General features: G+C 42.2%; 1 protein-coding gene across 1 annotated transcript in view; it reads left to right on the forward strand.

Annotated features, from left to right (window-relative positions):
* LOC114062345 (glypican-5-like) overlaps positions 1–25653 on the forward strand; it is a gene marked incomplete at its 5' end in the record, with an annotated part of 258850 nt that overhangs the window by 150641 nt on the left and 82556 nt on the right. Inside the window, one exon of the mRNA XM_027893649.1 lies at positions 20121–20271. Coding sequence (XP_027749450.1) covers positions 20121–20271 — 151 coding nt within the window. The remainder of the gene's footprint in view (positions 1–20120; positions 20272–25653) is intronic.

A 25653-nucleotide genomic window follows, 5' to 3' on the forward strand; every position in this document is an offset into this window, starting at 1 on the left:
AGCTCACATCCCAAATGTGGAACTGCTGTACCTTTTACAGCAGTATCTCCGTGGGAAGAGGGTGTCAGCATTTCCATTCCAGCCTCCCTCGCTGAGCGGCTCAGAATTCAACTGTAGAATCTCATTCAGAGCAGGAGCTAAATGGACCAGGTGGTAACACAATTTGAGGGGGTTACTCCTCAGCAGCTGTTCCATTTTAGCGGAGCAGCTTTTTGCATGAAACACAACTTTTATTTCTGCAGACAGTGATAAAAACAACAGCTTTTCCATGTAAGCCTTCCAAAGCCACTGCAGGGGCCTCCTGAAGTCCCCAAGCACTAATGTCCATCTGTAGCCTGACTTCACTGATCTGACCCTTTGGATGGGTTTCTTTTCGATACCTGGCTTGTCTTGGATGAACTGTTTATGGTGACAGGGGCTGCTCAGTTCTGACTCTGAGGGATTTTGAGTCCTTGCTCCTTCTGCGTGCATGGTTCGGGTTGTTCGTCTTCCCAAGTGCTTTGCTGCTGTAACAAGTTTGTCTGTAGCATAATTTTGTACACCCTCTAGGGCAGGAAACCTCATTTCCTTTATTTCTTGCAGCTTTGTGCATATTTATGGATAAACAGTTAATGATTCATAAAGATGAGCCACTTTGCTTCTTTTGAAAATATTATTACCTGTTTTGATAATGAAAATAACCCAACAAACTATATTTCACGTTGAAAGAAAGAGAATTCCTTCTGCTGCCATCCCTTTATCTCAGGTGTGCTCAGTAATTGCAGCTGGGAAGAATTTGCCTGGGGAAGATTTCCCATAAATCTAATTAAAATAGGCTTGTATCTTTTTTTTTGAAGCAGTAATTCAACAATGCACATACCATAAGCACCATATGTCAGATAGCATGAATCCTCTGGAAGTTTAAGATGGAAAAGAAAGCTGAGCAGCAGAAATGAAACCCCTTAATGTCTCTTGGAAAAGGCATCATCTTACAGGACAGTGAAGTAAGTGGACAGTTTGCAGGATAATTGCAAATCAGTGTAGTAAGCTCTGAGACGTAGAAATGCTACTCTCAGCACCATTGATCCAACTTAAAAGTGCTCGTTCTCAGCAAAATTAAGTCATAAACTTGACTGTACTCTGCATGTTTGAACCTGCTTTCTGCTTGTCCCTGGCTGGCAGCACACAGGTGCAGAGCAGCTGAGTATTGGAAAACTCCTAACCACTTATCCCATTACCTCTCTGTTCCATGGGGTCCTGAGCAAGGAGGGGTTTTCTACAAGGAGAAGGAAGAAAGCTTTCAGTCTTGCTTTAATACCATAGTTTGCACTTAGTATTGAAGTCTGACGAATGAGTGCTGATTTAGAATTCCTTCCCACTTCCTGCCACAGCTCACTCCGTAAATCAGATGGATAGGACTTCAAATGGGATAAAGAGAAACAGGAGTCAGGAGTCACATAATGATGGGCAGTGGGGGAATAAGCATCACCAAATGGAGTGCTCATTTTTAATGTTTAGTTACATTCTAATGGAGTCTCGTGGAAATAAAAATCATATTAATATTCAGCCAGCAGCTATGAAAGATGTCTCTTTAACTGTGTTATAGTTAAAATTTTACTGGCAAAATACGATCAGTGTAAAACTTACTGAGTAGCTGAAGTTTCCCAGCAGTTTAAGCAACGACAAACCATAATCAAGAGGATGCTGAACAGTCTTAAATGAAGAGTGTGCTGGTTCTACTTAAGAAATAATTTAGTAGCTCAGAGGCTTAGGGTTTACTTCAAAAACTAGTCAATGCTTTCAGGCCCAGATTTCACACTCCCTGATAGAGCAGTCCTCTGGAAAATGCAGATTTAAAAGAAATGGTTGTTGCTGTATATGGAGATTGTCCTGAAATTCAGCAAAACGTTGAGTGGATATCTTTGCTCTGGAATAGGTTGGCTTTAAGAGCTCTGAAAGAGTTATTGTTCTTTATTAAGTGATTCCTTCAGATTTTTTTTTTTGATTTTTTTTTTTTTCTTTGCAAGGAGTGCTCTAAAAATACTTCTTTATCGTATGGGGAAGCCAGCAGGTTTGTAGATGTGTGGAGATAGATGCTCTCAGTGAAACAGTGTAGCTGAATTCACATTAGAAAAGGAGAAGTTGCACTGGGTCCTGCTTCCATCTCAATCTATCACTTCAGAAAGAATGAGGCCCCACATTTTTATGTCATAGTGACTCAAATGGAGAATCAGCTAAACTGATGGGATGTTTTGTGCTTTACTTGCCTCGCTGAGAGACACCACAACCACCTTTCCCGGGGAGGGCTTGGCACGGGTGACACTGCTGAAGTAACACCACCTCACTGCTAAAAGTCTTGTGTTTTAGTTGAGATGCAAGGAAGGAAATCGGCCCTGTGTGTATGCAGGGGGTTAAAATTGTAAAAATGTGCACAAAAGAGGCAGGGGTGAGTAATTCAACATCTTTGTATAACAGCCTTGCACGAAGTGAACATCCCTCCAGCTCTGCAATCCAGTGCTTTGGTTTTCTTGGATCAGGGCATTGGTTTCTCGAAGCTACGTAACTACAGCATAACTACTGCTCTGTGTAGCCAAAAAACGTCAAGATTAGTGCCTAAAAATAAAATTTCTCATAATTGAATAGATTAATTAATAAGGAAAGAGGAGAGCAACAAGAGGGTAAAAGCATATCAACAATATTAAATTTTCTCAATTGGTTGAGGAGTGTTGCGTGGTAATTGGCATAACTGTACACAATGTGATATTTATGTGCTTTCTCTTCCACCCTCTCTCTCTTTCATTCATCAAATTGCCTGTTCAGGCCTCAAATAAGTAAGTGTAATAAAAAAAGCTAAGGCAGATCCGTAAAAACTGAATAAGCCTTTCAGATTCACAAAAGCTTGAAGTGGTGGAATTTTTTCCCCATGAAAGGGCTAAACATTAGGATCATGAACAAATCATTTTGTCTAAGTCGTGTGAGTTTCAAGCACACAGCTGCATATGCATCCAGGGAAGTGACATATCTTCAAAGAATATAGCCAGCCTGAGTGATGAAAATCAGCCTGCCAGCCTGCACACATTTACATGAGTGCTTACACTATCAGTCAGGCATTTCCTCTGCGCCCGTGGTTTTATTTAATGGGAACTATCAAGGATTACAAATGGACAGTTTTCTTTGCATTTCCTCCCAGCTCCCAACTGTGTTCTCAGTTGAGCAGGACTCGGGCACATCCCAGAGTGTGCTGACACCCCCTTAGTGGGGGCTCTTGGCAAGGTCAGCAGGACCAAATATGAAACCACAAGGCTTAAAGCCTGTGAAGAACCCCGTAGGAGGAACCCCAGTGTGTTTGGGACGCAGATATCCACGTGCTGGTGGCAGCGGGTGCTGTGCAGGCTGTGCTCCCGCAGGCCGTCCCTGGTGTGGGTACATCCAGCTGGCCCTGCATCCCAGCCCACCTGGAGCTCTGTGCTGGGTCAAACCTTCCCACTCAGAGTAGTGTCCCCGTGGAGGCTCAGGGATGCAGCAGTGCGGTGAGACAGACAAAGGTGCACATATTCACAGGTGGGTTTCTGAGAGCTCTTACTCGGAAAATGTATCTGAGATGTCAGACTCCAACCTGCAGTGCTCTTATGGTCTTCAGCTCTACCCACCGTGTCAAGTCCATCCTTGTCTTTAGAGTCTCACAGTGGGAAGGATAGACCACCTGATTGCTGGGAGAGCAGTAGGTTAATGAGGGGAAAGAGATATTCCAGCCATGGGCTCCTGAAGTCCTGCTGTCATCCATCTCTCTGGAGCCCCACTGAGCTCCAGAGCCCCCAGCCAGAGCCCCCTGAAGCTGTTACACCTCCTGGTCTATCCCATGTCCCACAGCACTCAGCACCGTGCTGCAGTTTAGCTCCTACTGCTGGACACAAGGACTGAGTGAAGTCCTTTGCCCTTTTGTCACTGGGAGTGCACTTTCCCTGAAGGGACAAGGAGCAGTGTCAGGTTTGTGGCACTGCTGGGTGCGTGATACTAGGCTGGATGAGCTCCTGTCTCCAGCTGTGTGGCCATTTTTATGGCATGCTGATCATTTTGATTCTGAGCCAGGTATCCAGTAGTTCATCCTGGCTCTGAGGACTTGTAGTACATTATCATACTCTTTGAAATTCATGCAGGGAATACATAGAGCAAGTATAAATCAAGAGGTGACAATTCTCTTTTGAAAGGTCATGTTGTGTGGGGCTGTGCTTTGCATTCAGTAAGCCTCTAGCTCGAAAATTTGGGGTGTTTATTATTTTATGAAGAGCAGATGTTGTTTATTTCCTTTTCATGCTCGACACCTCCAAGATTCAAAATATTTTTTTTATTCTCTACTTGGAACCAAAACCCAGTCCTGCCAAGGTGCCTTGCACTGCCAGGCACTGTGGGGGCTTGTCAGGGAGGTATTTTGCAGGTGTGCCTGGGTAATTTCCTTGATCCAGCCCTTCCTTCTGCAGTAGCACAGAGGGCAAAGAGTACCTTGTAAACCTTTGTGTGAATGGGAACAGCGTACAAGGGCCTGGACTGTGGTGCTGGAGGTGGACTGGGCCATCACCAAGGTTAGCTGGCATGGTGCTGGACTGGTGGGAAGGAAGGGGAGAGGAGAGGAAATTTCGGGATGTGGACAAGAGGTCCAGTGAATTTCTCTGAATTGCATGACATGGTACCTGTAAGAGAAAAGGAAATAAACCCTCTTCTCTATGCCAGAGACACTCTGGACCGGCCCAAAATGCTTGAATTCTGCTGCTGTGGGGTGCCTGGGGGGCAGAAGCCAGTGGTGTCCTGCAGCACTCAAAGGATTAATGCTGCCAACTCCTGTACCACAGGAGCAAAGATTAATGCTGCAATAAGAAAGCAAATGCTTGTGTGGGTAATTCAGTGAGCCGTAACGTGTCTTTTGCCTTGTGTTATTTTCCCCCGAGAGCATTTCCTCCGTAACGTTGGCTTTTTTGTTTCCTGATTAACTCTCTTACCTGTCCGTTCCATAAGGCTGCGGCGCGGTTTTAGACAAGTATGCACAGTACGGTTCAGAATGGCTTAAGAGCTCGACTAAATCCTCCAAGAGCTGTGCACAGCCAGTGAAATAATCTGCTTAATTGCCCAAATAAATAAAGGAGAAGTTTGGTTTAAAGATTAGGAATGTAAATGATAGGAAATAGTAGATGTCTGTCTCCTTCTTTTTAGTGGGTTCTTCCCCCCCCCCCCAGCTGTCTGTGCACGATACTTGCTATAGTACAGCTATAGTTTTTTAGTGGGTTCTTGCTTCCCCCCTCCCCGCAGCTGTCTCTGCACGATATTTGCTATAGTACAGCTCAGATTCCAGGTTTATGTCACCCAGTTCAATCGTTCGGCCTTGCCTCGAGCGCAGCAGCATCGCTGCCTAGTGAGATGGCTTTAAAGCTTGCTAGTGAGCACCGAGAGTGGCATTTGTTACCACAGTTTATTGGTTGGGTCTCCATTTCTCAGTTCCTTCCAGACTGTAGTGTCCACAATTGTAACCCTGAGAACACCATCTGAGGATGCTGCTGTCTTCACCCGTCTAAACCTGCCTGGCATATCATTAAGGAACGTGGCCTTTGGTTTCCTGCTTGAGGGTAGGAGTCTCTCTTGAGGATGAAAGCTTCAATTTTATCAAAGATACTGACAGTGGAGAACTGTGGACAGCAGGGACACATCTGTAGTGCTTTGTCCACCTAATGATATTTGAGCTTTGTGGAACTGTTTGCTGAAAACGAGGTGGAACATTAACTGACGTACTGCTGTGGTGTTAACCAGCCTGACATTCCTGGCTGATTAAAGGGTTAGAAAAACCATCTTAGTTTTGAGCCATCATGGAAATGTGTTGCCCAAATGTTAACAAGAACCCCAGAAGGAAGTTACGAGGATTCCAGTGTATGTAGACAGTAGGTTGTCCTCCTTTACGTTTTTATAGATACGTCATTTTGCATACGGAATAATCTTCCTCACATGCAGGCCTCTGTCTGTGGTATTAATTTATTCTGGAGAAATTGGAGCTAAGAAGGAAACCATGCCTGAATGTGTTGCTAGAAAACATCAGTTGCCTTTGATGGAAAGAACTGAGTTAAACATAATGTGCTAAACTGCGAGAAACAAATCTGACGTCTCAATAGAGGGGTGAATGGTTTCCATTAAGCTTGCTAAATCTGTCTTTCTCAGAATACCCAATATAACCTCATACACTCTTGATTTTAACAGACTTTATTATACTCCACCTCAACTACATAAAGCTGAAATATCTAAAATATTTAACAGATGTGGAACAGTAGAGAGGGACCTCTATAACATGCAGTATGGGATTGGTCCAAATTAAATAGTGATCATGGACTATTAAATATTAAACGCTGTTCTGGAGGTAGATCATTATTCCTCACGTTACTTTGGCAGTTCTGGCACTTAAATAAGAAATGAAAAAACTCTTGACTAATATGATCTGTGAAAATGTGTAGCCTGAGAGTGTTTTGGTTCTGATCTTGCAAGCTGCACCAACATCCAAAGAGTTAAACAAGATTAAATCATGCTCCCAGTATCAGGAACACCATAGTTTAGAAGACACTGTACAAAGGGAGTTGTAGTACCAAAAAAGTTAACAAAGGCAGCAACTCCAGATCAGCACCCCAAGAACTTCCACTCTTACATAGCTGAATAAAGGGACTTAGAGGAGATGTGAGAAGCACAGTGGAGTGATGGAGGCTTTGCAGGCAGGGAGAGGGGGCAGAATAAAGTGCCTGTGTGAGATCAGGTGCAGGGGAAGAAATAAACCCAGAGTGATGTGAGGGGGGGGGATAGAGACACGAGCCTGGGAAAGCTCAGCAGAGATGGGGTAAATGTCTGAGGAGAAGCCGCAGGGTGTTATATCAAGGGTATATATTACTTATGAGGAGGGTGTGGGAGAAGTATAACAGGGAGAATTCATGAAAATTATAGCAAAATATGGTTACTTCAATCAGATACCCCTTCGTTACAAACAATAAGGCCAAGTGAACAGTGACTTGGTCTGCTCTGTACAGGCCATTTATTTGAGGTGTTATATTACTGCAGAGATAACACAGGTACGATTTGTTATTAATAAAAAATAAACATCTCTGAAAGTTTGCTGCTCTAAAGGTAGTCCCACTTGTGTTGTGAGATAAATTCCCATTTTAGATAGAATACTAAGAAAAATCAGAAGGAGTAATCAACTATTGCTGCATATTCCACTGTGTCAAGATCATGTAGAGGCATCTTAAAGATGGGAACTTTTGAAAGAGGCCACTAATGTAAAACATCCACTGTAGATCCAAAGAAAGAATATATGAAACATATGGACATAGCCCATAGGAACACAGTTTATTTGGAGGTAATAAACTGCCTTTTTCTAGAAACTATTAGACTAGAAAATCTGTTGAAAGAAAACTCCTGGGCTCCTGGCGCATGAACAGAAGAGAGATAAACAAAACACAAAAATAAAATAGTAAAACACCACCTTATGATGTTTTAACGACTATTGTCGTAGCTGTTTTCATTCTTTTGTTAGTATTCTTCCATTTCTCCTTCTTAAACATTTAAATATCAGTGGCTCTAATGCCTGGCAGAAGACAAAACATTGTCTTCACTACAAGATAAAGAATGGCTCATCAGCAAAACACACACCGTGCTGAACATCTTCACAAAGAGATCTGAGAGGCACAACAGATTGTGACAATTAAAAAGTCTCTCAAGCCCTTCAAAACACAGATACCTCAGCTGTTCTGCTTCATATTAATCCAGGCCTCCTTGAAGATAAAATTTGACAAGAAGGTGCTTCATTATGGTTCCACATTGCCATCTCTTTTAACAAAAACCAGCTGAAGAGAATGAGAATTAGGATACCATCTATTTCAGTAGTCACAGTAAGATTTGCAATATGTGTTGTCATGATATAACTTAGCTGGAGAGTAATAAGTCAGATGAAGGGGGGTAAGAGGAAACACGATGCATAAAAATGGACACAATTAAGCACCAATCCCTTTATTACAACTGCACTTATTTGTCTGATGTATACACACACTGCACTGGGGACAAGGTGAGATCAGGCTTAAAAGAAAACAGAAAAAAACACCTACCATCTGCACAGCAATAAAAGAACAAAAAGCAGGGGGATATCCTTTTAATTATTGTGATGAATCATGTTTATTACAGAAGGAATAAGGGGCCAACTAAGAACAGCCCTGTGTACTGGTAGTAAATCCAAAAGAGTAGGCAGTCCCTGCAGAGCTTGCAATCATACAGGAGCCCAGGTAAAGCTCTGGGGAGGGTGACATAGAGCACAACAGAGGTAGTGGGGGTAGATCTAAAATGATTTTCACAGTGGCTTTTTGCCCGCTTCCCTGCACTAACAGGCTTGTAGCACCGCTGTCTCTGGGTACCTGGGGGTGCTGGTGACCGTGTCTGTGTGTTCAGCCCTGGAACAGCACGGGGAGGGCTTGAGGCTGAGGGGGGGAATTTCTGTGAGATGACCTTGACCGAAATCGGTGAGCAGACTTTAATTTCGCAGTCGCTCAGGACGTCACAGTAATGGGAACGAATGGCTCTAGCTTGCCCCACAGCTTGCACACCAGAGAAAAGAGAGAGAGGGAGCATTAGTGCTGCTGAGCCTTTCCAGCTGCCCGAGATTTCCCACCGGGTGTGTGCCCCTGCACTTGCAATCACAGCCTATCACTGCGAGCCCTACCTGCCTGACAGTAAGAAGCATGGCCTTGGCTTTGAAGTTAAACTAAAGATAGGTTCCTTCTTTTTCATGCCTAATTAGGATCAGATGACCAAATACACAGCGGGGTTCTTGCTATACTTCATGTTATGTTTCAGCAGCTAAATATAGCCGTATTACCTCAGAAACACTTAAAAGACCCAGACCAAACAGCTCCCCTACATACAGCAGTCATGACGGGGGTTCTTTAGGGACTCCTGTTCCTTTCCAGTTCAGTTCCAGCCAGCACTGGTGGGTGGTGTGTGGCTGCTGCCAGAGCAGCCAACACTCAGGGCTCAGCACAGCCACGTCCAAGCTCTAGGGAGGCAGAGGAAGCCACGATGCCAGAAAGGGAAATGCTTCATAGTCTCCTTTTGCCGTCTCTGCCTTATATTTCATGATTCATGGTTAGGAGAATGCCCAAGGCAAAATCAAGGCTACATAATGTGATTGCTCAGGCATCAGGTGAGAAGGCAAGGGCACGGCAGCCTGCCTTGGTTTGCTGTGCTCATCCTTTGTCATCCCAAATAATCACACCTCCCAGAGCTGCGTGTGAGTACACGCGTGTGGAGTGGTGAGAACCCGGGTGGGGCTGGATGCACAGGGAGAGAGGCTGCTGTGAGCTGCTGGGGTGGGACACACCACAACTTGTTCTTCGCTGCGGCGGGAGCGCCTCATCAAGAAAGAATGCTGATGGGTGCAGTGTGTGCTGTCAGTTCAGAAATCCTTCTCTCTCACCCTTAGCTTATTGTTTTCAAGCAACAGCTTACCCACGTGTGTGTTTACTGGTACTTGCTGCTGTCTCAGGCCATGGTTAAGTGAGAGCAAAGCGGGACATTGGTGCAGAATACCAGCACTCGGTACTAGTCATAGCTCCCTCACAGGAGACCAGAGCCAGCAGTGAGCCAGGGCAGGCAGCACACATGGGATGCTCTACAGCAGAATATGAGCTTTCCTGGAGATGTCTTAGTGGTCCCTGAGTAACATACCTGTCCATGACATTGCCTGAGCTTTCCCAGTCCATATTTCTCCTCTAGAGCACTGTATTGCTGACAAAGCTCATCTAGGAGTTCCTGGAGGATGGGGAAACTTACTGATGGTAAGTGGGATTGATTCCTCCTTGTTTCCACTGAGAATCCCTGCAAAAAGGAAGATTTACAGTGGTAAAAAAGCTGTGAGAGAGCAGAATGAAAGAGCAGGCAAGCTAAGGCAGGGAAGAGAAACAGGGGAGGTGATTGAATGGTCCTCACAGCTCTTCAGTGTAAATCTGCTGGGCAGAGCTGCTGGGGTCCAGGAGGGACTGGCCTCCAGTGGAAGAACAGCTTCCACATGTAAAACCTCAGGCAGAAGTGACCAAGAATGCTCATGCTCAGCTGAATCGATGCTTGTATTTAGGCAGCAAAGAGGATGCTGTTCCATGAGAAGGCAAAAACAAGAGGGGTGGGTCACAAGCAGCAGTGAAGAGGAACTGGCAAGAAGGATTAAATACAAATGAAATGGGGAGCATCTTGCTGAGAAGGGGGAAAACAGTATCAGTAGAAAGTTTTTTTTTACGCTGGTTACCTTATAGTGGTAGCACTTGGGTTATTTTGCTGGGTTTTCACCTAATCCAAACTAGGTCTTTACAATAACAGAAGTGAGCTCCAGTCCAGAACCCTCTCCTGTATTTTGTAGAGCTTTTCTTTGCTCCTTTTGAACACTGCTTGAAATTTAGGTAAGGACTACAGAGCTGTACAAGAGCAGAATCTAATTTAGACCCATCACTGGAGAAAATAGGATGATTGTTTTAATTAAATAAAAAATTAGATTTTTGGTGACATGAAGAATGGAACGGAGAAACTTCAGAAATCTCTGAAGATACTTCATTGACAATTATTCTAATTGATTAAGTGGGAACTTTGTCACTTACAGAGAATACATTCGGAAATAATAAGTGTAAAATGTAGAACATCAGGATAAATGACTGTTGCATGTATGTGCTGAAATGGCTTAAATGAACCCTGCAGTAAAGTGGTGGTAACACAAGTGTAGAGCCCTGTTCTGAACATTCCTGTCCTCTCCTTGGAAATATCAGTTCCTTTATATAGTGTGAATGAGAGAGAAAGACATTTCAAAGCCATTTTGCATCTCTGGTAAATGTGGGCCAGTTCCCAGCTCTGAATTATAGGGATATACAGCACAGGAGAATGTGGTTATCAATTTCCCTTGTGCACCACGAGAGAGCTTTTGATCTTTGTGATCAGATTATCTTGTTAGTGGCTCTCAAGAAAGCAGTAAGAGCAGATGATAGTCCAGGAAAACCGATGCAATGACCTTTTTCCACTTACTGCGCCTGTTCTGAGCCTGAACAGAATTTAAACCTTGGAAGGGGAAAAGCAAAGCCACTGTCAGACAAACAACTCCTCCTGCTCTCCAGAAATTTGACTGGTGATCTGCCAAGGACGGTTGATTGTTTGCCCTGATGTTGCATTTTAACCTAGTTTCATAAACAAACACAGCTTATATAATGTGCTCTGTTGTGTCCCTGTCTCTCAGCCTTGCTACTCCCTCTGTGCCTTTTTTACCCTTTAGCCATTTTTAATCAAATTTAACAGATCCTGAGTTCAGTGAGGAGAGAGACTCAGTGACAGAAATTCATTATTGTGAACTCCATCTTTGTGATGGCAGAGAACCTCCGTGGAAGCCACCAATGAAAAGAAAAGCCGTAGGAAAAGCCATAGGAAAAAAAGCCCCCATGGCAGCTGCTGCTTGCAGATCTTTCTTCTTCCCTTCCTGAATAAAAGTGACTTAGCAAAAGCATTCAATCATGTCCTCAGATGTTGCTGTGAAACCCTTGGAGTACAACATCTGGAAAGAGAGGCTTTTCTTCTGTCAGACTGATGCAACATGAAGTGCATTTGTCTGTTCTGTTACCACACCATGCTTTCCCAAACACAAAGAGTCTGGGCTGGCCCTTCATGTGGAATAAACTGGAGCAGCTCCATAGAATTCAGTTTGCTGATTCATAGCAGCATAGGCTCTGATCTTCCCCCCCACACTTTCTTTTCCTGTGGATGTGGCACCCTGTAAATGATGCAACATATTTAGAAATGTGATATTCGAGTCTGGTGGCTTCTGAGACAGTGGGATTATTTTTATATGTGGGTTTGGGTTGCAGTGTTATTAAAGCTAGTTAGCTTATGCAGTGAATAATTGGTGATTTAGCTCCCAACACTGGTACATGTTAAATGGATGACAAACACCATTATCCATCTTCTTACCATATTTTCTGTAACTTTATTCCATATTGTGTTTTCGTGCTCAGTTGCTGTGATTTAGTGTGGAGGAGACTAAGCAGATCACTGCTTCTGTCATGTTTTAACATGAAACATCAAATCCAAAGCCTGGGACTGTTGAGCGCTACCAAGTAATGAGAGACTTTGATTGTTCTCAAGTCTTTCCAATGAAATGTCAAACTTTTCATTCTGTGAAAATGATGTTCACCAACGTAGAGCTTGAAAACAGATAATTATCCAAGAACATGAAACAGAATTAACATGCACTGGAGCATGTCATGAACATTTCCCTCAGCAAATAACAAAGGTAATTGCTGTCTGAGTGCAGAGCAAGGAGAAAGGTTGGCTCTGTTCCTTAGATAATTCACATTGGCCACTGTTTACTCACTTAACCCATGAAAACGTGCACCTATCAGAAGGGTGCCATTCCAGGGCTGATGGAGTGTGACCAGCCCCCTGATTGCAGGCACTTCTCATTTCACACTTCCCAAGTCTGATCAGACAAAAGTCCTTGGCTATTATTAGACATCTAAACCCTGAGTCAGAGCTCTGAGTTAAAGAGCACATTTGTAAACTACATTAAGTCCCAGTAATAATTAATACATTTTTTGAGCCACATTTTGACTTCAGGCACAATTAAGAGGCTTCATTCTTAGCCTAGAAGAAAGAATGGAAATAATTTGCTATGTGGACACAATTTTCCCATATAGAAATCAGAGAAGCAAGTTAAAAAAACCCCACTCCTAATGGCTAATGGCAGTGGTTCTGGTTTGTGATTTTGATTTTACAAATCAATTTTCTAATATTAGAAAGCAGTGGAGTGTAGAGATACAGGATGGAAGTCTGGAAGAGACCTCTTGAATACCACATATAGCTCATTGACATCACAGGCAACTGTACTCACAGATGGATTCGGGCGGGTCCTGCAGATGCAGCCATCCACCAGTCAGACACTCACACCCTCAGCAACCCTATCCCAGAAATGAGCTATTTTGAAGGGTCAAAGGTCTTTTGTAAGCAACTCCTGCCTATTTTTCACCAATAATTATGTTTATGTTACAGTTTTATTACAATTTAATACAACTGTTTACCTTTTTTCCCCTCTACATTAAGAAGATGCAAAAAGCCTTCATGTAGCACAACAGGTTTTTAGCCATATGCTCTATTTTCAAACTACATATACTGCAATTTTATTTTTGGAAAGACTGCACTATGGTAACTGTCTGAAGGTGAAGTTCCTGCCTGTGGCAGGGACTAGCCCAGGGTCTGTGTCTAAGTTAGGCCCACTAGATACCAGACCAGAAAGATCACCTTCGGTGCATCACGTAATACCAAAAAGTTACTGCCCAACACCAAGACAAGACATCAAGAAGAGGTGTCTCTTTACTTCCTTGCCCCAGCTGGCTTACTGAGTACAAATCAGATCTTCTTAATTGTCTTTAAACATCTGTTGTGCTTGGTTGAAGCACATTATTAACCAGAATAAGTCTTTTTTTTTTTTTTTTTTTAAATTTGTGCTCACTTTACGTCATTCACAGTTAATACTTTTTGGGTGACAGTTTCCCCAAGCTGTTACTAGGAAACTGTTTTGCTAATAGTGATAAGATTCTTTGGTGCATGTTCTTGTTGCTTCTTCACAGTGTAATCAGTAAATCTGAGAATGTATGTAGCTTGTGTAATTTAATTCAGCCAACATTAAGCTGCTCCTGGTGCTGGCACTCTTCTAGAAACACGCTCACCTTTAATAAGCAGCTGAAAAACAGAAACCATAAACATCAAAAGTAGATGCATTAATCCCACAGTATACTAAGGTGAATCTCTAAAAGCCATCTTAGATTCCTGCTGAAATAATTCTATTACATTTGTAATCAGTCAAGAGAGAAATAAATGCTTTTAGCTTCTCTGCTGTGCAGTGTGGGTCTGCGTTGGACTATCCAGGAAATCAGGGGAAGCAGCCAGATTAGGGGAAGGACACAGAGGAGAAATCAGAAGTATTCAAAGATAAGTGAAAGTGTGTATCTTGGGTATCTGTTGTGTGATCTGGCAATAAAATTGCCAGATAAGGAGGAGGGTAAGGAGTCGATCTGCATAAACCAGGAGAACAAAAACTAATCACAGGTAGAGGCAGACATGCAAATACAAAGCCTCAGGGACAGAGGATTGGAAAGTGTGTGTGGAGAAGTTAGGGCTGTGAAGTTAGGAGGGAAACATATATGGAAAAGAAAGAAATTGTTGCAAGAAACTTCTACCGAAATCGTAAGAAGCAAAATCCATTGTAAGAGTACAGATGCTGTTTCTGAAAGCAGTAATTTAGTGATTTAATGAGAATAAAAGCAACTCAAAACAAATAAAAACACCAACTCCTTCAGCTCTTTGGCTTGAAAAAAACCTTCACAAAAGATGTACAGCTCATACGGAAGATGCTCAGAAACACAGTGGGAGAGTTGGTCGAATAATTAAGATACTTTGAACAAAAGGCTTCTAGAATAAAGCAAAAGGTGAAAACCAGTATGTACCTTTGCAACATAACCTCAGCCAGAAATTGTTCTGCATCACCTTTGCAACTTACCTTCGACTAGAAACTGGTGCAGTTTATCCAAAAGATGTCTCCAAGGGCAGCTGCAACGTCACAAAAAAGTACAGAGACGGGAGGGTTATTGTAGGGTTATTGTAGGATGGGCCATTTCATGGATGAGAGTGCTTCAGGCAACCTGAGCAACCTGATGGGAGAACAAACAAAAAAAACCCTGAAAAAAAACCCTAGAAAAGTGGAAAAAGAACTTTGAAATTGCTGTGTGAAAATTGCTCAAGTGAACTTCGAAATTGCTCAAGTGAAAATACACTGGGGCAGAGGATGAAAGGAGGGGGTCAGTCCCCACTTTTTGGGCTCACATAGTCCAAGACTCTTGCTTTACATGTTTCCATGTACTTGAAGAGAGCCTCCCCCCTTCAGTTTGTATATATATACACACATATATATGTATTTTTAAATAGATAGAGGGGGAGGGGGAGAGAGAGAGAGATAGACAGACCGACCGGGAGTGTTGGCATAGACAATAAATACAAATATCAGTATAAGTAAATGTGAGGTGCTTAGGCCAGAGCCAAAAACCCAGAACAAAGGAATCTGCCAGTGTTAGTGCATTTCCCAAGTTGAAAAGGTCTAGTCAGGAGGGAGGTGAATAAAATTCTGACCCTCTTGTCAGTCCATAACTGTCACATAAATGATGTATAACTGTTCAGCTAAATTACTGTAATGTGTGCAGGTGACTTGTAAAGCGGGATGTGCCGTGCAAAGGTTATTGTAAGGATCTGAATAAACACAGCAGAAGGAGGGCTGGGGGTGTTGGTTGCTGCAGAAGGTTGGATGTGTTTCCTTCAGCTAAAGAAAAGGATTTAGGAGTTGAGTGCTGCTGCCTCCTGGAGTTGCACTACTTCCTGAAGAAGCTAGAAGGGGATAATGTGTCAGGCCCTTTTTGATGTCTATGACATAGAGACAAAGGAAAAACAAACCAAAGGGAACGTCTGACAAAATTGAAGCTAAATAAGAGTATTTTCCTTATTTATGCTGTAATATATAAATGCCAGACAAACATGAGAATAAGAAGCAAAAGCAACTGCCAAATGCTTTTTGAAAGGAGATAAGAGCATATGTGGAGGAAAATTAACCATAAATGTTATCTCAGAGGAGAGGTCCCTCTTGGAATAAGCATATATATATGTATATATGGCAGTTATGTCTAAAATTTGTTATGTGGCTATTGTTTTATGGAATGACAGAACATCTGCTCAGTCACAAGGCACCAGTAAAATACAGCTTTATGCCTAAAGCAGTATGTCAGTTCCTAACAAAAAACGTATATAATAGGGCAAAAACAAAGGCACATTGTCTTTTCCAGTTGTAGTCATTTCTGACCTAATAATGGTTTAGAAAGGATTTTTTATTTTTATTTTTGAAAAAAAAAAAAAGTGAATGGAAGGATTGAGTCATTTATGACTCTTTTCAAGATTAGGCTTTGTGCATTATTTGTTCATAAGCTGGCAAAAGGCTTTGTCTCTGCTGATCATATTTATGGCGCTAAAGCACTTTTAAAAAGGCAGCTACTTGTAAATACCTTGAGAAAAGAGCTTAGATTTCCTAAATGCAGCACATAAACCGCCATTTCTTAATCACACTGGGAACACCAGCAAGTGATACGTGTGCTCATGTGACGAGTGGACAACACAAGTCAGATTTCACCTCAGAGCTGCCTTTTCAGAGAGGAAAAGCATTCACACTGCAATCAGTCATGTAGAAAGCTAATTAACAAATCCCTCGGGAGCAATGGTTGTATGGAATTTGTCTCTGAATATTCCAAGCACACAACTTTTAAGTGGCTTCATTTAATAGGAGTATTCTCTTATATTTTCATTGTTGTGTTTGATGGCCTGAGGAGTCTGAAACTGTGGGGCAAAATATAATTTTAAAAACCTATTTTCTGGTGAAATGAGGTTGTTATCCTGCAGTTTGAAGTCATCCCCTCAGATACACGTGACCCTTCAGAAAATAGACTGATCAATGAAATTGGCACTTTTAAAGAATGGTTTTCATGGAGTGAAACAGATATTACTTAGTTAACGTGTGGCAGTATGCAACTGGAACCTGCCTTCATGAAAATGGATGTATATTCTAACACATGTGTGGTCAGAGTGAGAATTAGGGTTAAACTCATTGTGGAAAGCTCAGGGGTTGTGTGTCACGGACTCTTTGAAGCCTCTGAAGTCTGAAGGACTCTTTTATGTGACTGGGAAGGCGTGTGCTACATCATCAACTATTAATAGGGGAGAAAGGCAGCAGCCACTCTCATATGAATTCTCTCTTCTCCAGAAAACCTTATGTCAGCAGGGCTTTTTTTCTTTTTAATGTCACTTAAGGTTGGGACCTTTGCTGGAATAAATAAAATGCAGTGCAGAGTTTTCTGTATGTGACTCAGAGCTGAATAGTGATATGTGATTTTTATCTTTCACCTGAGTCAGATATTAAAGATTTCTCACAGAAACACTGTATATCCTTTCTCAGAAACCCTTTAGAGGTTTATGGACCTGATCCAAAGCCTATTGCAGTTGGGAAAATCTGTGATTTGAGTCAGTTTTCACTTGGGCTGTACGAATCTTATTGATCTATTTATATAACTTTTTCAAGAGGAAAAAAAAAATTACCTTTTACTTGTGGCAAAAAGTTGAAGACTTAATTTTTAAGCTGTTAAGATTCCTGTATACCCTGAAATCTTAGGCAGCAGAGACCCTCTGCTTTGTGGAGGTAAAGGCACAAGCTCCAGTACTCAGACGGAAATTCATTGCAATTATTTAACCGAGTCATCAATTCTCAGCATCAAAACACGGCACTCCCAGGCTGGAGTTGTTGTGCAGTGTTGCCAGAGATGGGTGGATGGCATTATGCATCAGCAGGAGGGTATAAGTCAGCAAAATAAGTTTTTTTTTAAGAGTGGCTTGTAAGCAATGATAGAAATGCTACAGCTGACTCCAATCTCTGATCTCCAGTGTTAAACATGAAAAGGGACTGTGGCTCTCTCTGTAACCATCTCTGGGGAAGCAGAAAGTTTTAGTGAGTGGTGACAGCAGCCTGGAGAATTGTTCAGGGTTTTTAACTTGGCTGTCTCTGAAGATGACTGGAACCGTCAGATGACCTCCAGTTCCTCTGCTGAAGACCCTTCAGGCTGTAGACACAAAGTATTGCAGGCATTCCCTGCCCACAGCTGGACCCAGAGAGTAAAAAATGAAGGTTAATGGTTTCCATTATGGTATCCTAAAGCTTCACCATCCTAGTCCATCCTGATGCAATCTGTGGTATTTTGATGCAGTCTCAGACCTTTTGAGAAAGCTTTCTATTGTTCTATGAAGAAAGGAGATGGAGATGTGCTGGTGTTAGCTTTGCTATCACACTAAAACAACGATCCTACTAAAATACTCTGATGGTGGCCAAAAGACAAGTGTTCCTTCAGAGTCTGGAAAAGAGAAAAATGCTGGATCACAAGTCACTATGAAATGGTGACATTCCCTTCTCAGCAAAGCTGCACGGTGTGTCTGGAGCTCCTCACTGAAGTGGCTGCACCTTATCAATGCACAGAGTTGGGCTCTGGTCCATCATTCTGGGTAAATGGCAGCCACGGGACAGAAAGGTTGTCAGTAGAGGTTGGGGAAGGGTACAGAAGGTGAAAAGGGTTGGCAGCTTGTCCCTGAGTTGATGTTCAGTGGTGATACTGAACTTGTATATAAGGGCTTTGTATAATTTGGTGGAAGTCTCTGCTAACAGGCCAAAAAGAGCTGAGTGCACCTTCATTAATACAGGGGAGATGCAGATCTGGGCTACAGCTCATCTCTTGCTGTAGTGGAGGCACTAAGAACCCAGAAGCATGTGAACTGCTGCAGTGCCCCGTGTTGGAAAGCTCAGCTTCCTTCTTGGAGGTGCCCATTTGGTTCAAGTATTACTTGGGGTCAGGATTTGAGCCATGGGCAATGAATGAAATCCAATTTTTGAAAAGAAGGAGTATCTTAACAGGCAGTAAACATTCCTGCTCTGACTTACAAGCCCTCATTAAAAGCCTTTATTAAATTTGGTGTCCATTCTGTTTGCCACTTAGCCATTTCTTTTAATTCTGAAGAATTATAACTAAGAATGAATGAGTCTTTTCTAACACAGTCAGGATGTAATAAATCTGTGAAAGAACTGAGCTATCTTTCTCCCTCATAGGCAAATTTTTCCAATTGTTTAACAAAATGTTGGTTTGTATTGCCATGACATCAGTCTTTAGGCTGTGAATAACAAGGCTCAGCATTAAGCAACTTGTTCATAAAAAACAATCATGCAGTAAAGTTAGAGAGTCTCCACTAGAGTCCATACCCTCTCCTCCTACTTACTGAGCTCCCCACTGCACTATGGGAAGCTATTTGTGTCTTCAGAATGAGCAAAGAGACAGTGAAAGGGTGAAACATTTCCTGAGTTCTGCCCTATAGGAGTTGTATCTGTTGTTCCATAGAACAGGATCTTTGCTGCACTGACACAAGGGTTTGTCAGCCCAGAGTGGGGGATGGCAGCTCACAGCAGCTGAAGAGGGAAACTGTCACACACAACTTCCCACTACAGAGAAACTGCTGTGTCCATCATCATCCTTTCAGCCCAGTTAATAAAGTTGTATTAGCCCTGTGCTCCAGTTCCTCCCACAGCTCCCAGCCTTTTTAGTGTGAAATGGGTTTGGCTCTTCAAAGTAGCTACATTTCCAAACACGTTCTGCTCAGCACCAAGAATAACCAGGCCCTCTGAGATGAAGCAGATCACAAAGCCTGGAATGCATCTGCAATACTTTGGGAGGAAGATACTTGTGATGAAGGTTATTGGAGAGGTCCAGAATCTGACAGCAGTACAGAGTCTTTGAGAAGCAGTACAAAATCTTTGCATTTGGTTGGTGCTCCTCAGGTGTGGGGGAAAGGTTCAGCTTTCTCCTGAATCCTCCTTGCTTGATAAATATTTGCCTTATAACAGAATTTATTAGTCTTAACCAGTTACTTTTTTTCTTCCCAAATAGCGCTGCTCTTGATGAGCCCTGCAAAAGCTGGGTTTAGATTCACTGCCAGTGAAATGGGATTTTTCATCTTTTGGAACTACCAGTGAACTGAAAAATCATTCATTCCCACGGTGCTAATAGTAGGCAGCTGTTCATGGTGACAGCAGGAGAAAGAGTTATCTAAAGATCAAAAAGCTGAGTTTGGGGAGTAAAGGTGTTGTTAGAGCAAGTGTGACCTAGTATGATACATTTAGATTTATTCTGTAAAAGGTTTTTCTTATTCTGTGCTCAGTCCTAGAAATGTATTTCAAGTGACATTTAATGAACAGCTTGCAGTTGGTACAGGCATCTTAAATGGCACCATCTTAAAAGTCATATCCGGGGGCCAGCGTTTCCAAGTGACCAAGTCCATTGTGAAAAGTAGCAAATGCCTTCAGCTCTTCAAAGGTTGTAAAGCATGTTGTGATGTTCAACTGTAAATAACTCAAAATAAGTCCTAGGACAGCTGGCACATTGAATACTCTGACCATTGTTGGTTTGTTGCTGCTTCCGTTTCAGCTGGATGCTGAGAAGGCAAAATTGAAACTCGAAAGATGGGCTTCCCGAGATGCTGGAAGTGGAGGAGGAAGAAGTGGAGAGGTGGAGTCAAGTGGAGATTGTGATGATGAGGATGGTTGTCAAGGATCTGGGGACAGGATCCACACAGCAGGTAAACACAGTTGCTGTCAGTACTTACAGAGCTTGGCAATTCGTAAATGTCACAATTAGATGGACAGAGCTCACACTTATCCTGCTTTTAATTACTGTCAAAATCCTAATAAATTCAAAGGATTTGAATCCTAATCTGTGAAGAGCTGCAGTAAAAACAGAATGATACAGACAGTAACCCAATGTAATTTAACACTTGGTGTGCAGATAAAAGACTTAAATTTAGAGTGAATAATATCTGCAATGAAATCTAGATCACAGAAATACTGAAGAGCCTTCCTAGATATTGTGGGCTCTTCAAATAAATAGAAAATTGATGTTCTTACAGAGTGTGCTGTTAACATAAATATTTATTTATTGCATAATGATACTGAAGGATGATGCAAACAGAGTTGGCTGAAAGTCTGTATTCTTGAAAAAACACATGAAATACTGTGGGGTTTTCTTTCTAGTGGTGAGCTGCTGGATAAGTGAGATTTCTTGATAGTCTCAGATATGCATTCTGCAATATTTATTCATTAAATTACTTGGATAATACCTCACCAAGTGTAGAATCAACATCAGAATCTAACACAGCTTCCACCTACATACTGCCAATATAATATGTAGTTAAATCCTTTTAGTAACTCAATAAGTAGTAAGATGTTTCTGGATACTTGATATTATTGCTTTCTCTGATCTGTAAATTCTGATTCGTTTTAGCTCATCAAAATGTAACTGCTTTAATTGCCATAGTGCGTGTCAGTATTGTGTGGATTGGATGTATAGATGAAATACAGGTGTAAGAGTGTTGAAAAACAATGTTTATTGAGAGGGCTGGAACTCAGGTAAGTTTTAAACTGCTGCTGAGATAAACAAAGGCCTTTTCCTTGTCCCTTTGCTGCTGAGTGGAGAGGGGGGGAAGATATCCTGCACTCAGGTAAGATTTGCAGACCTGCTGTGATTGGTCTGTAGTCAAGACTTCAGTTGCTCCTGCTGTGAATATTTGTGCAGGGAAGCCAAGCTTAGATGTGAACTTTGAAACGTGCAAAATGTTACAGCTAATTTGCAGCACCAGCTTGTAACTACTTGAATTTTAATTCGTGTGGATGGCATTGTGATCAGAGGTACATCATGTGGGGACAGTGTTTCTAAAAATTGTTGATCAAGTAGAGGTTTTCATCATCTACTCACCGAAGTTTTTGGACAGAAGAACTACGATACGATGTTATTTTAAAACTATTTACTTAACTTTGTTGTTGTTTATTGTATTACCTCCATAAGCAATGGAAAGATTTCTAGATGTTTTAGGCCCTGGGGATTTGGAAGGATAAATACTATAATGTGCTTTCCTCTCTTCTGGAGTAATACAAACCAAAGCCAGGTGCTACCCACTCTTCACTGAACAATCAGTCCATTAATACAGTGTTGTGGGAGGATGTGTGTGCATGCTTCCAGGGAGCATGGCAGAGTTCAGGCATTCAAAAATAAAAACTTGAATACTTTGAAGGCTTGACTTTCAGCTGCCTTTAATAATGGAAAGCTACTTAATGTCTCCTTTGCCCCTTTATTGCTATCTATTTAATTAAAATATTTTATGCTGATATCATCCTGGATTTAAAAGAATTACATTTCCAAAACTAGCTGTTTCAGAATTTAGCAGGGTGTATATCCAATTAAAAAGGTAATTACAATAAATTTTAGAAAATGGTATTGATTCATAACAGAAGAATAAGTATTTCATTGTGTGACAGTAGTAATGCTGTATCATAATTAGCTTTAAAATATTGTACTGTACACAAGCCACTAGCAGTAAATCTCTTTTGCATATCTGGATACAATTAAGAGATAAAATGCAGTAATCTCATTATGGAGCTGCTTTGCTTTAATAGAATGTTAAAGAATAACAAACATCAGATTAGTTGAATTTCCTCCTGCTGCATGTCTGTTAGATGGTGTTTGCAGTTGTTCAGCCTGTGAACTTGTATTTCCTAAACTTAAAACCCGTCAAGTACATCTAACCATTAATTTTGTGGAAGTGGAACGTGACAACACTGCCTATTCCCAGCTTGCCTGAAACACAGAGTGAATTAAGATACGAATTGAAGCTAAAGTTAAATCCCAAATCAAATCCCACATCCCCTGATGGGAAGCTTGGTGATGTCGGTGGGAATATCTTTCCTGACTACAGCAGGTAATGGGTGAGACACGAACAAGAGCTGTGAAATGCCAGCGAGCTCATCAGGGCACGTTTCAGCGTGGAGTCATCCAGCAGAACAAAGGCAATAAAAGCCTTTCCAAACAGACTTTTTGGCAGAGCAGTTGTGCTTTTAACAACAGGTCCATGAAAAACAGAAAATAGAGGAAAGGATTTCAATGTCGACCTGTAAAATGCTGAATTTAGAATGCAATAAAAATTTACTACATCTGTCATTTATTTGAAACCTAAATGAAAATTATATTTACCACTGAAGTGTTAAGAGCATTGCAAAAGAAAACCTACCTGAATGCTCATTTCTTTCCACCTCCCAGAATAAAAATTACCTTTTCTTTACCAGTAAATTGCCAGGAGGTTCAGCGGTATCTGGGTGTCCATTGTCAGAGAATTTCTGTTTGTAACTATTAGTAAACCTCTGCCAGACAGGGTGTGTTGCTGTCTCCCCGCATGGCTTTTCCAAACTGGTAACAGAAGGACGGGCTCCTTGGTTTTGGATTCCAGTGTGTTCCTGAGTAGGTAAACACATAAGTGACTCCGTGCATGCCTGTTCCAGCCACTCATTGCTCATACCCTTTTCCCTGGTTTTTGGTTGTTTTTTGGTTGGGGATTGCCATCTCTGCATTTCAGTTCATCCTACAATGGATGGTACAGTCCTGTCCTTTTGTTTGTCACCTTCTAGTCCTTGAGAATCATGCCTGCATATCAGTTAATAATTTCATTTTAAATCTTTAATTAAGATGCAGTATTTATTGCTGGTTTTTTGTTTATCCCTTTGTTACAAATAAGTCTTTGCTCAATTGTTACCTAAAAAGATCCCTTCTTCAGTCATAATGGGCTTAATTATCTATTCTGTATCATGTGGGTTTATCCAAATAATTTTACAAGATAAATTCTCAGGAAACCAGCATTCTTTACAAAAATTATGTATGGTATAAGATGCTTTAAAATGTCGTATTCTCACAGGCCTTACCAGTTACCACAAGCATCTCTTCTTGGGGAAAGCTGTGGGAACAGCAGTTTCTCAAGCAGGCCCATGTGTTATTTGTTGGCAAGTACCAACTTTGTAATGACAACATCTGTGAATCATCTTCGAACAAAGCTTTGTTAGGAGAGATTTAAGAAGAGGAAAGTAAGCCATATAAATCTGGAGTGTGGATGGGGAGGTTGCTCTGTGGTTTGCCCTCTGCAGTGCTGCAGGTTTCTAGGCAGAAGGGCAAAGCAGCATCTTTTGCTGAGCCTTGCTGAGCACAGAGTGCTCCCAGAGCCACCAGCTGACATGGAGCTGGTCACAGCATGAGCCCACTGATGGAAGTGCTCGTTCCTAAGCCCTTAGGTGAAGGTGGTGGTGGTGGTGTGGCAAAGAGCAGGGGTTGTTGGTGCCCTGCAGGATTGAGCCATGGGAATGTTTCCTTAGGAGAGGCATGAGTGTCCTGCCCACGCTGTTCAGGGAGAAGGAAAATGTTTCTGCCTGCTCTGTGAAAAGTTGGGAGGAAGTCAGTGCAGGGGATTTCCAGTTCCCAGCTGTGCTGCACAGCTGTGGGTTGTCATGAGGCCCCACACAAAAATGACAACCAATGTTAGAGCTGTGTTCAGGGAAATCACCAGGTGATGAGCCACTGAACAAAGCTGGAGGAAGTGTTTAGACCACAGGTAGGAACCTGCATTTAGTGCGAGTGCATTTAGTGTGGAGCTCTGGGCTGTGTGGAGGTTGTGGAGCACTGTGGTTAGGAGACCTTGTGCTGATACCCCTCTAGCCATGGGTCTATGTGCACACCTGGCTGTGCGTGGAGGACACAGGGATTCCTGGAGCTGCTCACTGACGTGGATCACTGCACCATACATGGAGCCATGTGCTTCACATAGCCAGTGTATGGCAGGAATTGATCCAAGCTTCTGTCTAGAAGAGACTGATACAATGTGGTGCAAAGTCCTAGGGAATGTAGCTAGTGATGGACTACAGCTGTTCTCTGGCTGGCAGGGCAAGCAAACGGCACAGATTAGGGAAAACGTAGTTTAGCCTACCCTTGGGCCCTCCTGCACTGAACAGAAGAGACAAACCCAAGTGTCTGGTGTACATGGACTGCAGTCTCTGCACCAGATTCACCCATCTGAGGTTAGAATCTCTATGTGGGTCAAAAAGCTCAGCATGTCCTCACGTAGGACAGGTGTTAAACCCATGACTTGAAACTGTAGATTGTAGGAAGTGGAGACATTGGTCTTACCTTCCCCCACCTCGCTGCCTGCTCCACGCAGAGATGGGTTCAGCTTTGTCCCCATCCCAAAAGCAGTGGGTTTCCATGGAATAACAAGAATTGCCCTTAGGCGCAGCAGATTTTATACAGTACTTTAAAATCGTGTCTGTTGGTGCAGGATTTGGTAAACAAACACATCCTGTGGCATCCCAGCCAGGCTTTGTGCTTCCTGGTTCTGGCCACCTCGGTTGAACATCCTGCTTATTGTCACAGTTCAGTGCCCGAGTGGGAATCTATAACAAACCTGCTTAGCATATTCAGGTATCATGATTTAAACCCCTGGCTTTCTTCTTGTCTGGGAAGACACTCCCCAGCTTCAGTCCATCTTTCTGCTCTAGACAGAGTGTCTGAAGAGATTGCCCTGGTTGTAGATTCTTTTCTTTAGGGCTTATGAGAAGGATGGAGTTTTTTGCCCCACATTGCCTTTACAAGTGAAGACAATTTTCTTTTTTCTTATTGTCTTATGTCTGACCTGTATCTGCTCTCAACAGCTATGGAAAGTTAATGTATCGTTTTGACTTACGGATGTTTCTGGCTTATGAATGTTTTCATTATCAGTTTTTTCCTTTTGAGTATCAAGATTCTTTTATGCTTTATTATGTTATCATTCTCCCAGCTTGTCTGTCTTTTCTTGGCATCAGTATTACTGTGTGACCTGTCATTTTAATCATACTTATTTCCATTCAGCATGTCACAGGATGCTCTTACACTTGTATTTATCCAAATATGCAATTGTACAGCTGCTGATTTTGTAATTATTAGTACAAAACATCAATATTCTGAGATCATAATATCTGCTGGCAGTCAGCCATGCTCATCAACTTCTCATCACCACACATCCTCACAGATGATCCTGGCTCACAGAAATACTGCATTTTCAGTGCCTTCCATCTTCCTGCCTAGAGAAACCTCTCCATCATGCCTCCTCCTGAAC

Source organism: Empidonax traillii, unplaced genomic scaffold, assembly GCF_003031625.1.
Source record: "Empidonax traillii isolate 1590-97213 ecotype Southwest subspecies unplaced genomic scaffold, ASM303162v1 scaffold400:size839614, whole genome shotgun sequence".
In the NCBI taxonomy this organism is placed as follows: Eukaryota; Metazoa; Chordata; class Aves; order Passeriformes; family Tyrannidae; genus Empidonax; species Empidonax traillii.